Genomic DNA, 16,244 nt, shown 5'->3' with positions numbered 1-16,244 from the left:
CAATGGGGTACGGGCTCCACACACACTGACAATCACTGGGGTACGTGTCCCACACACACTGACAATCACTGGGGTTCGCGTCCGACACACACTGACTCTCACTGGGGTATGGGTCCACACTCACTGACTGTCACTGGGGTACGGGTTCCACACACACACACTCTCACTGGGGTATGGCTTCCACACACACTGACTCTCACTGGGGTACGTGTCCCACACACACTGACAATCACTGGGGTTCGCGTCCGACACACACTGACTCTCACTGGGGTACGGGTCCACACACACTGACTCGTACTGGGGTGTGGATCCACACACACTGACTCTCACTGGGGTATGGGTCCACACTCACTGACTGTCACTGGGGTACGGGTTCCACACACACACACCCTCACTGGGAAACGGGTTCCACACACACTGACTCTCAATGGGGTACGGGCTCCACACACACTGACAATCACTGGGGTACGTGTCCCACACACACTGACAATCACTGGGGTTCGCGTCCGACACACACTGACTCTCACTGGGGTATGGGTCCACACTCACTGACTGTCACTGGGGTACGGGTTCCACACACACACACTCTCACTGGGGTATGGCTTCCACACACACTGACTCTCACTGGGGTACGTGTCCCACACACACTGACAATCACTGGGGTTCGCGTCCGACACACACTGACTCTCACTGGGGTACGGGTCCACACACACTGACTCTCACCGGGGTACGGGTCCACACACACTGACTCTCAGTGGGGTCCGAGTTCCACACGCACTGACTCTCACTGGGTACGGGTCCACACACACTGACTCTCAGTGGGGTACGAGTTCCACACGCACTGACGCTCACTGGGGTACGGGTTCCACACACACTGTCTCTCACTGGGGTACGGGTTCCACACGCACTGACGCTCACTGGGGTACGGGTTCCACACACACTGACTCTCACTGGGATACGGGCTCCATACACACTGACTCTCACTGGGGTACGGATTCCACACACACTGACTCTCACTGTGGTACGGGTTCCATACACACTGACTCTCACTGGGGTACGGGCTCCGCAGAAACTGACTCTCACTGGGGTACGGATTCCACACGCACTGACTCTCACTGGGGTATGGGTCCACACTCACTGACTGTCACTGGGGTACTGGTTCTACACACACCGACTCTCACTGGGGTACGGGTTCCACACACACTGACTCTCACTGGGGTATGGGTTCCACACACACCAACTCTCACTGGGGTACGGGTTCCACACACTGACTCTCACTGGGGTACGGGTTACACACACTGACTCTCACTGGGGTACAGGTTCCACACACACTGACACTCACTGGGGTACGGGTTCCACAAACACTGACTCTCACTGGGGTACGTGTCCCACACACACTGACTCTCACTGGGATACGAATTCCACACACACTGCCTCTCAATGGGGTACGGGTTCCACACACACTGACAATCACTGGGGTTCGCGTCCGACACACACTGACTCTCACTGGGGTATGGGTCCACACTCACTGACTGTCACTAGGGTACGGGTTCCACACACACACACTCTCACTGGGGTACGGGTTCCACACACACTGACTCTCACTGGGGTACGTGTCCCACACACACTGACAATCACTGGGGTTCGCGTCCGACACACACTGACTCTCACTGGGGTACGGGTCCACACACACTGACTCTCACCGGGGTACGGGTCCACACACACTGACTCTCAGTGGGGTACGAGTTACACACGCACTGACTCTCACTGGGTACGGGTCCACACACACTGTCTCTCACTGGGGTACGGGTTCCACACGCACTGACTCTCACTGGGATACGGGCTCCATACACACTGACTCTCACTGGGGTACGGATTCCACACACACTGACTCTCACTGTGGTACGGGTTCCATACACACTGACTCTCACTGGGGTACGGGCTCCGCAGAAACTGACTCTCACTGGGGTACGGATTCCACACGCACTGACTCTCACTGGGGTATGGGTCCACACTCACTGACTGTCACTGGGGTACTGGTTCTACACACACCGACTCTCACTGGGGTATGGGTTCCACACACACCAACTCTCACTGGGGTATGGGTTCCACACACACCAACTCTCACTGGGGTACGGGTTCCACACACTGACTCTCACTGGGGTACGGGTTACACACACTGACTCTCACTGGGTACAGGTTCCACACACACTGACACTCACTGGGGTACGGGTTCCACAAATACTGACTCTCACTGGGGTACGTGTCCCACACACACTGACTCTCACTGGGATACGAATTCCACACACACTGCCTCTCAATGGGGTAAGGGTTCCACACACTGACTCTCACTGGGATAAGGATCCCACACACACTGACTCTCACTTGGGTACGGTTCCCACACACACTGACACTCACTGGGGTAGGGGTTCCACACACACTGACTCTTACTTGGGTACGGGCTCTACACACACTGACTCACACTGGGGTACGGGTTCCCCACACACTGACTCTCCCTGGGGTACAGGTTCCACACACTGACTCTCACTGGGGTACGGGTTCCCCACACACTGGCTCTCACTGAGGTACGGGCTCCACACACACTGACTCTCACTGGGGTTCCACACACCCTGACTCTCACTGGGGTTCCACACACACTGACTCACTGGGGTACGGGTCCCACACACACTGACTCTCACTGGGGTACGGTCTCCACACACACTAACTCTCAATGGGGTACAGATTCCACACACACTGACTCTCACTGGGGTACGAGCTCCACAGACACTGACTCTCCCTGGGGTACGGGTTCCACACACACTGACTCTCACTGGGGTACGCGTTCCACACACTGACTCTCACTGGGGTACGAGTTCCACACACACTGACTCTCACTGGGGTACGGGTTCCACACACACTGACTCTCACTGGGGTACGTGTCCCACACACACTGACTCTCACTGGGGTACGGGTTCCACACACACTGACTCTCACTGGGGTACAAGTTCCACACACACTGACACTCACTGGGGTACGTCTCCCACACACACTGACTCTCACTGGGGTATGGGTTCCACACACACTGACTCTCATTGGGGTACGGGTTCCACACACTGACTCTCACTGGGGGACGGGTTCCACACACACTGACTCTCACTGGGGAACGGGCTCCACACACACTGACTCTCACTGGGGTGTGGGTTCCACACACACTGACTCTCACTGGGGAACGGGCTCCACACACACTGACTCTCACTGGGGTACGTCTCCCACACACACTGACTCTCACTGGGGTATGGGTTCCACACACACTGACTCTCATTGGGGTACGGGTTCCACACACTGACTCTCACTGGGGGACGGGTTCCACACACACTGACTCTCACTGGGGAACGGGCTCCACACACACTGACTCTCACTGGGGTACGGGTTCCACACACACTGACTATCACTGGGGAACGGGCTCCACACACACTGACTCTCACTGGGGTACGGGTTCCACACACACTGACTCTCACTGGGGAACGGGCTCCACACACACTGACTCTCACTGGGGTACGGGTTCCACACACTGACTCTCACTGGGGAACGGGTTGCACACACACCGAATCTCACTGGGGTACGGGTCCCACACACACTGACACTCTCTATGGTACTGGTTCCACACACACCGACTCTCACTGGGGTACGGGCTCCACACACACTGACTATCATTGGGGTACGGGTTCCACACACACTGACTCTTACTGGGATACAGTTTCCACACACACTGATTCTCACTGGGGTACAGGTCCCACACTCACTGACTCTCACTGGGGTACCGGTTCCACACACACTGACTCTCACTGGGGTACAGGTTCCACACACACTGACTGTCACTGGGGTATTGGTTCCACACACACTGACTCTCACTGGGGTACGGGCTCCACACACTGACTCTCACTGGGGTATGGGTTACACACAGTGACTCTCACTGGGGTACAGGTTCCTCACACACTGACACTCATTGGGGTAGGGGTTCCACACAAACTGACTCTCACTGGGGTACGGGTTCCACACACACTGACTCTCTCAATGGTACTGGTTCCACACACACTGACTATCACTGGGGTATGGGTTCCACACACACTGACTCTCACTGGGGTATGGGTTCCACACACACTGACTCTCACTGGGGTACGGGTTCCACACACACTAACTCTTACTGGGATACAGTTTCCACACACACTGACTCTCACTGGGGTATGGGTTCCACACACACTGACTCTCACTGGGGTACGGGTTCCACACACACTAACTCTTACTGGGATACAGTTTCCACACACACTGATTCTCACTGGGGTACGGGTCCCACACACACTGACTCTCACTGGGGTACGGGTTCCACACACACTGACTCTCACTGGGGTACAGGTTCCACACACACTGACTCTCACTGGGGTATGGGTTCCACACACACTGACTCTCACTGGGGTACGGATTCCACACACACTAACTCTTACTGGGATACAGTTTCCACACACACTGACTCTCACTGGGGTACGGGTTCCACACACTGACTCTCACTGGGGAACGGGTTGCACACACACCGAATCTCACTGGGGTACGGGTCCCACACACACTGACACTCTCTATGGTACTGGTTCCACACACACCGACTCTCACTGGGGTACGGGCTCCACACACACTGACTATCATTGGGGTACGGGTTCCACACACACTGACTCTTACTGGGATACAGGTTCCACACACACTGATTCTCACTGGGGTACAGGTCCCACACTCACTGACTCTCACTGGGGTACCGGTTCCACACACACTGACTCTCACTGGGGTACAGGTTCCACACACACTGACTGTCACTGGGGTATTGGTTCCACACACACTGACTCTCACTGGGGTACGGGCTCCACACACTGACTCTCACTGGGGTATGGGTTACACACAGTGACTCTCACTGGGGTACAGGTTCCTCACACACTGACACTCATTGGGGTAGGGGTTCCACACAAACTGACTCTCACTGGGGTACGGGTTCCACACACACTGACTCTCTCAATGGTACTGGTTCCACACACACTGACTATCACTGGGGTATGGGTTCCACACACACTGACTCTCACTGGGGTATGGGTTCCACACACACTGACTCTCACTGGGGCACGGGTTCCACACACACTAACTCTTACTGGGATACAGTTTCCACACACACTGACTCTCACTGGGGTATGGGTTCCACACACACTGACTCTCACTGGGGTACGGGTTCCACACACACTAACTCTTACTGGGATACAGTTTCCACACACACTGATTCTCACTGGGGTACGGGTCCCACACACACTGACTCTCACTGGGGTACGGGTTCCACACACACTGACTCTCACTGGGGTACAGGTTCCACACACACTGCCTCTCACTGGGGTATGGGTTCCACACACACTGACTCTCACTGGGGTACGGGTTCCACACACACTAACTCTTACTGGGATACAGTTTCCACACACACTGATTCTCACTGGGATACGGGTCCCACACACACTGACTCTCACTGGGGTACGGGTTCCACACACACTGACTCTCACTGGGGTACAGGTTCCACACACACTGACTCTCACTGGGGTACGGGTTCCACACACACTGACACTCACAGGGGTACTGGCTCCACACATACTGACTCTCACTGGGGTACGGGTTCCCCACACACTGACTCTCAGTTGGGTACGGGTTCCACACACAGTGACACTCACTGGGGAACGGGTTCCACACACACTGACTCTCACTGGGGGACGGGTTCCCCACACACGGACTCTCACTGGGGCACGGGCTCCACACACACTGACTCTCACTGGGGGACGGGTTCCCCACACACTGATTCTCACTGGGGCACGGGCTCCACACACACTGACTCTCACTGGGTACGGGCTCCACACACACTGACTCTCACTGGGTTACGGGTTCCACACACACTGACTCTCACTGGGTTACGGGTTCCACACACACTGGGCGCGATTCTCCACTCCCACGCCGGTTGGGAGAATCGCCTGGGCCGCCAAAATTTCCGGGGACGCCGGTCCGACACCCTCCCGCGATTCTCTCAAGCGGCGGGAACGGCCCGGTCGAGTTTCGCGGGCCGCAGGCCGGAGAATCGCCGGAGACACCCCAAATGGCGATTCTCCAGCACCCCCGCTATTCTGAGGCCCGGATGGGCTGAGCGGCCAGGCCAAAACGGCGGGTTCCCCCCGGCGCCGTCCACACCTGGTCGCTGCAGACGTGGGCGGTGCGTGAACGCTGGGGGGGCGGCCTGTGGGGGGGCGAGGAGGGATCCCGCACCGGGCTTCACCTGGAATGTGGAGTGGCCCACGATCGGTGCCCACCGATCGTCGGGCCGTCCTCTCTGAAGGAGGACCTCCTTCCTTCCACGGCCCCGTAAGACCCGTCCCCCATCTTCTTGCGGGGCGGATTTGGACAGGCCGGCAACCATGCATGCGCGGATGACACCAGTTATGCGGCGCCGGCCGCGTCATCTATGCGGCGCCGCTTTTACGCGGACAACAAGGCCTGGCGCGGTTAGATGACGCGGCTCCGATCCTGGCCCATTGTCAGGGCCTGAATCGGTCGGGACCGGGGCCGTTCCGCGCCGTCGTGAACCTCGACGGCGTTCACGACGGCGCGGCCACTTCGGCGTGGGAGTGGAGAATCGCGCCCACTGTCTCTCACTGGGGTACGGGTTCCATACACACTGACTCTCACTGGGGTACGGGCTCCACAGACACTGACTCACTCTAGGGTACGGGCTCCACACTCACTGACTCTCACTGGGGTACGGGCTCCACAGACACTGACTCTCACTGGGGTACAGGTTCCACACTCACTGACTCTCACTGGGGTACGGGTTCCACACTCACTGACTCTCACTGGGGTACAGGTTCCACACTCACTGACTCTCACTGGGGTATGGGCTCCACAGACACTGACTCACTCTAGGGTACGGGCTCCACACACACTGACTCTCACTGGGGTACGGGCTCCACAGACACTGACTCTCACTGGGGTACAGGTCCCACACTCACTGACTCTCACTGGGGTACCGGTTCCACACACACTGACTCTCACTGGGGTACAGGTTCCACACACACTGACTGTCACTGGGGTATTGGTTCCACACACACTGACTCTCACTGGGGTACGGGCTCCACACACTGACTCTCACTGGGGTATGGGTTACACACAGTGACTCTCACTGGGGTACAGGTTCCTCACACACTGACACTCATTGGGGTAGGGGTTCCACACAAACTGACTCTCACTGGGGTACGGGTTCCACACACACTGACTCTCTCAATGGTACTGGTTCCACACACACTGACTATCACTGGGGTATGGGTTCCACACACACTGACTCTCACTGGGGTATGGGTTCCACACACACTGACTCTCACTGGGGTACGGGTTCCACACACACTAACTCTTACTGGGATACAGTTTCCACACACACTGACTCTCACTGGGGTATGGGTTCCACACACACTGACTCTCACTGGGGTACGGGTTCCACACACACTAACTCTTACTGGGATACAGTTTCCACACACACTGATTCTCACTGGGGTACGGGTCCCACACACACTGACTCTCACTGGGGTACGGGTTCCACACACACTGACTCTCACTGGGGTACAGGTTCCACACACACTGACTCTCACTGGGGTATGGGTTCCACACACACTGACTCTCACTGGGGTACGGGTTCCACACACACTAACTCTTACTGGGATACAGTTTCCACACACACTGACTCTCACTGGGGTACGGGTTCCACACACTGACTCTCACTGGGGAACGGGTTGCACACACACCGAATCTCACTGGGGTACGGGTCCCACACACACTGACACTCTCTATGGTACTGGTTCCACACACACCGACTCTCACTGGGGTACGGGCTCCACACACACTGACTATCATTGGGGTACGGGTTCCACACACACTGACTCTTACTGGGATACAGGTTCCACACACACTGATTCTCACTGGGGTACAGGTCCCACACTCACTGACTCTCACTGGGGTACCGGTTCCACACACACTGACTCTCACTGTGGTACAGGTTCCACACACACTGACTGTCACTGGGGTATTGGTTCCACACACACTGACTCTCACTGGGGTACGGGCTCCACACACTGACTCTCACTGGGGTATGGGTTACACACAGTGACTCTCACTGGGGTACAGGTTCCTCACACACTGACACTCATTGGGGTAGGGGTTCCACACAAACTGACTCTCACTGGGGTACGGGTTCCACACACACTGACTCTCTCAATGGTACTGGTTCCACACACACTGACTATCACTGGGGTATGGGTTCCACACACACTGACTCTCACTGGGGTATGGGTTCCACACACACTGACTCTCACTGGGGTACGGGTTCCACACACACTAACTCTCACTGGGGTACAGGTTCCACACACACTGACTCTCACTGGGGTATGGGTTCCACACACACTGACTCTCACTGGGGTACGGGTTCCACACACACTAACTCTTACTGGGATACAGTTTCCACACACACTGATTCTCACTGGGATACGGGTCCCACACACACTGACTCTCACTGGGGTACGGGTTCCACACACACTGACTCTCACTGGGGTACAGGTTCCACACACACTGACTCTCACTGGGGTACGGGTTCCACACACACTGACACTCACAGGGGTACTGGCTCCACACATACTGACTCTCACTGGGGTACGGGTTCCCCACACACTGACTCTCACTGGGGTACGGGCTCCACACACTGACTCTCACTGGGGTATGGGTTACACACAGTGACTCTCACTGGGGTACAGGTTCCTCACACACTGACACTCATTGGGGTAGGGGTTCCACACAAACTGACTCTCACTGGGGTACGGGTTCCACACACACTGACTCTCTCAATGGTACTGGTTCCACACACACTGACTATCACTGGGGTATGGGTTCCACACACACTGACTCTCACTGGGGTATGGGTTCCACACACACTGACTCTCACTGGGGTACGGGTTCCACACACACTAACTCTTACTGGGATACAGTTTCCACACACACTGACTCTCACTGGGGTATGGGTTCCACACACACTGACTCTCACTGGGGTACGGGTTCCACACACACTAACTCTTACTGGGATACAGTTTCCACACACACTGATTCTCACTGGGGTACGGGTCCCACACACACTGACTCTCACTGGGGTACGGGTTCCACACACACTGACTCTCACTGGGGTACAGGTTCCACACACACTGACTCTCACTGGGGTATGGGTTCCACACACACTGACTCTCACTGGGGTACGGGTTCCACACACACTAACTCTTACTGGGATACAGTTTCCACACACACTGACTCTCACTGGGGTACGGGTTCCACACACTGACTCTCACTGGGGAACGGGTTGCACACACACCGAATCTCACTGGGGTACGGGTCCCACACACACTGACACTCTCTATGGTACTGGTTCCACACACACCGACTCTCACTGGGGTACGGGCTCCACACACACTGACTATCATTGGGGTACGGGTTCCACACACACTGACTCTTACTGGGATACAGGTTCCACACACACTGATTCTCACTGGGGTACAGGTCCCACACTCACTGACTCTCACTGGGGTACCGGTTCCACACACACTGACTCTCACTGTGGTACAGGTTCCACACACACTGACTGTCACTGGGGTATTGGTTCCACACACACTGACTCTCACTGGGGTACGGGCTCCACACACTGACTCTCACTGGGGTATGGGTTACACACAGTGACTCTCACTGGGGTACAGGTTCCTCACACACTGACACTCATTGGGGTAGGGGTTCCACACAAACTGACTCTCACTGGGGTACGGGTTCCACACACACTGACTCTCTCAATGGTACTGGTTCCACACACACTGACTATCACTGGGGTATGGGTTCCACACACACTGACTCTCACTGGGGTATGGGTTCCACACACACTGACTCTCACTGGGGTACGGGTTCCACACACACTAACTCTCACTGGGGTACAGGTTCCACACACACTGACTCTCACTGGGGTATGGGTTCCACACACACTGACTCTCACTGGGGTACGGGTTCCACACACACTAACTCTTACTGGGATACAGTTTCCACACACACTGATTCTCACTGGGATACGGGTCCCACACACACTGACTCTCACTGGGGTACGGGTTCCACACACACTGACTCTCACTGGGGTACAGGTTCCACACACACTGACTCTCACTGGGGTACGGGTTCCACACACACTGACACTCACAGGGGTACTGGCTCCACACATACTGACTCTCACTGGGGTACGGGTTCCCCACACACTGACTCTCAGTTGGGTACGGGTTCCACACACAGTGACACTCACTGGGGAACGGGTTCCACACACACTGACTCTCACTGGGGGACGGGTTCCCCACACACTGACTCTCACTGGGGCACGGGCTCCACACACACTGACTCTCACTGGGGGACGGGTTCCCCACACACTGATTCTCACTGGGGCACGGGCTCCACACACACTGACTCTCACTGGGGTACGGATTCCCCACACACTGACTCTCACTGGGGCACGGGCTCCACACACACTGACTCTCACTGGGGTACGGATTCCCCACACACTGACTCTCACTGGGGGACGGGTTCCCCACACACGGACTCTCACTGGGGCACGGGCTCCACACACACTGACTCTCACTGGGGGACGGGTTCCCCACACACTGATTCTCACTGGGGCACGGGCTCCACACACACTGACACTCACTGGGGTACGGGCTCCACACACACTGACTCTCACTGGGTTACGGGTTCCACACACACTGACTCTCACTGGGTTACGGGTTCCACACACACTGGGCGCGATTCTCCACTCCCACGCCGGTTGGGAGAATCGCCTGGGCCGCCAAAATTTCCGGGGACGCCGGTCCGACACCCTCCCGCGATTCTCTCAAGCGGCGGGAACGGCCCGGTCGAGTTTCGCGGGCCGCAGGCCGGAGAATCGCCGGAGACACCCCAAATGGCGATTCTCCAGCACCCCCGCTATTCTGAGGCCCGGATGGGCTGAGCGGCCAGGCCAAAACGGCGGGTTCCCCCCGGCGCCGTCCACACCTGGTCGCTGCAGACGTGGGCGGTGCGTGAACGCTGGGGGGGCGGCCTGTGGGGGGGCGAGGAGGGATCCCGCACCGGGCTTCACCTGGAATGTGGAGTGGCCCACGATCGGTGCCCACCGATCGTCGGGCCGTCCTCTCTGAAGGAGGACCTCCTTCCTTCCACGAAGGACCCGTCCCCCATCTTCTTGCGGGGCGGATTTGGACAGGCCGGCAACCATGCATGCGCGGATGACACCAGTTATGCGGCGCCGGCCGCGTCATCTATGCGGCGCCGCTTTTACGCGGACAACAAGGCCTGGCGCGGTTAGATGACGCGGCTCCGATCCTGGCCCATTGTCAGGGCCTGAATCGGTCGGGACCGGGGCCGTTCCGCGCCGTCGTGAACCTCGACGGCGTTCACGACGGCGCGGCCACTTCGGCGTGGGAGTGGAGAATCGCGCCCACTGTCTCTCACTGGGGTACGGGTTCCATACACACTGACTCTCACTGGGGTACGGGCTCCACAGACACTGACTCACTCTAGGGTACGGGCTCCACACTCACTGACTCTCACTGGGGTACAGGTTCCACACACACTGACTCTCACTGGGGTACGGGTTCCACACACACTGACTCTCACTGGGGTACAGGTTCCACACTCACTGACTCTCACTGGGGTACGGGCTCCACAGACACTGACTCACTCTAGGGTACGGGCTCCACACACACTGACTCTCACTGGGGTACGGGCTCCACAGACACTGACTCTCACTGGGGTACAGGTTCCACACTCACTGACTCTCACTGGGGTATGTGTTCCACAGACACTGACTCTAACTGGGGTACGGGTTCCACACACACTGACTCTAACCTGGATCTAGGTTCTGGTAATGCCTGTTCCCACTCTCCCTGTGTGCTCTAATTCTGCTGCGTCACCTTACCTGAGTCACAGGTGAATGTGCGGGATGTATCATCGGTGAAGGTGAGAGCCAGGGCTTGACGTTTGGTGTCCTTCGGTAAGCGGGTAACATTCTTCACATTGCTGATCTCAGTGACCTGAACACAGGAGAATTCACAACAGGAAATAAAGTAATGGCCAAGAACCTAAACAAATACTTTGGTCTGAATTCTCCATTTGAGAGAAGTGCTGATGCTGGGAATGAATCGCAAGCCTTCTCCGTTCATGACAGCAGTGTCGGTCCCGGGGCAATTCAAGTGTTATTAATGGGCTAGCACTGGTGCCACGTGGAACTTGTGCGGCGATTCAATACATGCCAACCGTCATCCCAGCTGGAGCACGTCAGCCCCGCTGATGGGTCAGCTGAGGCCAGAGGGTACCTTGCGGGGGGGTGGTCTGGGGAGCGAGGGGGAGGGCACCCATACGACCCATGTTCTAAATTCACAGTGGGCAACAATGCGGCGGGCACAGCCAGATGGTTGCCTTGCAGGCTCCAGAAATGGTTGTTCGTGCCTGGCCACCCAACCTCAGGGCCCACCTCCTGGCCGCCTCCCACTACTCACCCCAGCCCTGACAGACAACCCCCCCCCCCCCCCAGCACAAGTGGCAGCACACTATAGTGATGTTGGGCACCCATTGCGCCTTCTTCCCGATTGTAAATACCATCCGTGACCCCCGCCATGGATAATTCCTCTTGGTGGTGGCGGAGCATCACGGGAGGCCCGGAAAGCGCCGGGTCAGGCCTGTTACAGATATGCTAACGGCCTTTACTATACAATTTGCATGCCCATGCCGACATGCGGCCTGGAATTCATTCACGCCTCTGTCGAGGCACCGGAGCACGACATTCCGTTCACCACCCAGCGCCAATCTCGATTTTCAGCAGACGCCGATTTCTCCATCTGATCATATTTCACTATTCTGGCATCGCTGGACGGAGAATCCTGCTCTTTGTGCGTGTCATCATGGAGGAAGATTCTAAACAGCTCACTGGATCAGCAAGAATGAGGAATTGAAAGAAATTAGGCTTCGTAAAGAAGTATTGGAAAAATGAATGTGACTGTAAGTTGATCTACATCCCAAACTGTGGAGATAGTGGATGAATTGGTGATCATAGAACCATAGCAAAGCAAAGTTAGAGCATACAAGTAGGCCATTCAGCGCATCTTGTCAACACCAGTCTGAGGGCACCCAGGTGCCCTTTCTAATCCCACCTACCTGCACCTGGTCCTTGGCCTTGTAGCTTTGAGCACTTAAGGTGCAGATCCAGATGAAAGAGTTTAGGTATCTGCTTTCACCATCAACTCGGGCTCCCACTATCCTCTGCGTAAAAAAATTCCTCCTCATGTACTTCTGCCACTTATCTCGAATCTATGTCCCCTGGTCGAGAGTTGGGAAACACGGTAGCACAAGTGATTAGCACAGTGGCTTCACAGCGCCAGGGTGCCAGGTTCGATTCCCCACTGTGTCATTGTCTGTGCGGAGTCTGCATGTTCTCCCCGTGTCTACGTGGGTTTCCTCCGGGTGCTCTGGTTTCCTCCCACAGTCCAAAGACGTGCAGGTTAGGTGGATTGGACATGATAAATTTCCCTTAGTGACCAAAAAGATTAGGCGGGGTTATTGGGTTACGGCGATAGGGTGGAAGTGAGGGCTTAAGTGGGTCAGTGTAGACTCGATGGGCCGAATGGCCTCCTTCTGCACTGTATGTTCTATGTTCTCCACCAAGGGAAATCATTTTATCCTGTCACTTCCCTTCATGTTGGCACAGTGGTTAGCACTGCTGCCTCACAGCTCCAGGGTCCCAGGTTCGATTCCGGCCTCGGGTCACTGTCTGCGGAGTCAGCATATTCTCCCCCTGTCTGCGTGGGTTTCCTGCGGGTGCTCCGGTTTCCTCCCACAGTTGAAAGATGTGCAGGTTAGGTGAATTTGGCCATGCCAAATTTCCCCCTAGTGTTCAAAGTTAGGTTAGGTGGAGTTACAGGGTTCGGGTGGGCATTGAGCCTAGGTAGGGTGCTCTGTTGGAGGGTTCATAGAATCATAGAATTTACAGTGCAGAAGGAGGCCATTCGGCCCATCGAGACTGCACCGGCTCTTGTAAAGAGCACCCCACTCAAGCCCACATATCTACCCTATTTCTGTAACCCAGTAACCCCCACTTAACCTTTTTTTTGGACATTAAGGGCAATTTAGCATGGCCAGTCCACCTAACGGTGATTACTTTGGGAATAGCGATCACAATTCCGTAAATTTTAGAATACTCATGGACAAAGACGAGAGTGGTCCTAAAGGAAGAGTGCTAAATTGGGGAAAGGCGAAGTATATCAAAATTCGGCAGGAGCTAGGGAATGTGGATTGGGAGCAGCTGTGTAAGGGTAAATCCACATTTAAATGTGGGGGTCTTTTAAGGAAAGGTTGATTAGAGTGCAGGACAGACATGTCCCTGTGAAAATGAGTGATAGAAATTGCAAGATTAGGGAACCATGGATGACGGGTGGAATTGTGAGACTAGCTAAAATGAAAAAGGAAGCATACATAAGATCTAGGCGACTTAAAACTGATGAAGCTTTGGAGGAATTTCGGGAAAGTAGGACAAATCTCAAAGGCGCAATAAAGAGGTCTAAAAGGGGTCATGAAATATCTTTGGCTGACAGGGATAAGGAAAAGCCCAAAGCCTTTTATTCGTATATAAGGAGCAAGAGGGTAACTAGAGAAAGGATTGGCCCACTCAAAGACAAAAGAGGGAATTTATGCGTGGAGTCAGAGAAAATGGGGAGATTCTTAATGAGTACTTTGCATCGGTATTCACCAAGGAGAAGGACATGACGGATGTTGAGGTTAGGGAAGGATGTTTAAATACTCTAGGTCAAGTTGGCATAAGGAAGGGGGAAGTTTTGGGTATTCTAAAAGGTATTAAGGTGGACAAGTCCCCAGGTCCGGATGGGATCTATCCCAGATTACTGAGGGAAGCGAGGGACGAAATAGCTGGGGCCTTAACAGATATCTTTGCAGCATCCTTGAGCACGGGTCAAGTCCCGGAGGACTGGAGAATTGTTGTCCCTTTGTTTAAGAAGGGTAGCAGGGATAATTCAGGGAATTATAGACCTGTGAGCTTGACATCAGTGGTAGGCAAACTGTTGGAGAAGATACTGAGGGATAGGATCTATTCACATTTGGAAGAAAATAGACATCAGTGATAGGCAGCATGGTTTTGTGCAGGGAAGGTCATGTCTTACACACCTAATAGAATTCTTTGAGGAAGTGACAAAGTTAATTGATGAGGGAAGGGCTGTAGATGTCATATACATGGACTTCAGTAAGGTGTTTGACAAAGTTTCCCATGGCAGGCTGATGGAAAAAGTGAAGTCGCATGGGGTTCAGGCTGTACTAGCTAGATAGATAAAGAACTGGCTGGGCAACAGGAGACAGAGGGTAGTGGTGGAAGGGAGTTTCTCAAAATGGAGAAAGGTGACTAGTGGTGTTCCACAGGGATCCGTGCTCGGACCACTGTTGTTTATGATATACATAAATGATCTGGATGAAGGTATAGGTGGTCTGATTAGCAAGTTTGCAGATGATACTAAGATTGGTGGAGTTGCAGATAGCGAGGAGGACTGTCAGAGAATACAGCAAAATATAGATAGATTGGAGAGTTGGGCAGAGAAATGGCAGATGGAGTTCAATCCAGGAAAATGCGAGGTGATGTATTTTGGAAGATCTAATTCAAGAGCGGACTATACGGTCAATGGAAGAGTCCTGGGGAAAATTGATGTACAGAGAGATCTGGGAGTTCAGGTCCATTGTACGCTGAAGGTGGTAACGCAGGTCGATAGAGTGGTCAAGAAGGCATACAGCATGCTTGCCTTCATCAGACGGGGTATTGAGTACAAGAGTCGGCAGGTCATGTTACAGTTGTATAGGACTTTGGTTCGGCCACATTTGGAATACTGCGTGCAGTTCTGGTCGCCACATCACCAGAAGGATGTGGATGCTTTAGAGAGGGTGCAGAGGAGGTTCATCAGGATGTTGCCTGGTATGGAGGGTGCTAGCTATGAAGAAAGGTTGAGTAGATTAGGATTGTTTTCGTTGGAAAGACGGAGGTTGAGGGGGGACCTGAATGAGGTCTACAAAATTATGAG

General features: G+C 54.9%; 1 protein-coding gene across 3 annotated transcripts in view; it reads right to left on the bottom strand.

The window, feature by feature from the left end:
* The window catches only part of LOC140430899 (docking protein 4-like), a 1,455,358-nt gene that overhangs the window by 531,344 nt on the left and 907,770 nt on the right, over positions 1-16,244 (bottom strand). For all 3 annotated transcript variants that reach the window (XM_072518685.1, XM_072518686.1, XM_072518687.1), the window contains exon 3: positions 12,092-12,206. In XM_072518685.1, coding sequence (XP_072374786.1) covers positions 12,092-12,206 — 115 coding nt within the window. The remainder of the gene's footprint in view (positions 1-12,091; positions 12,207-16,244) is intronic.

Source organism: Scyliorhinus torazame, chromosome 10 (genome assembly GCF_047496885.1).
Source record: "Scyliorhinus torazame isolate Kashiwa2021f chromosome 10, sScyTor2.1, whole genome shotgun sequence".
Taxonomy (NCBI): domain Eukaryota; kingdom Metazoa; phylum Chordata; class Chondrichthyes; order Carcharhiniformes; family Scyliorhinidae; genus Scyliorhinus; species Scyliorhinus torazame.
This window is presented reverse-complemented; position numbering and strand designations above follow the sequence as displayed.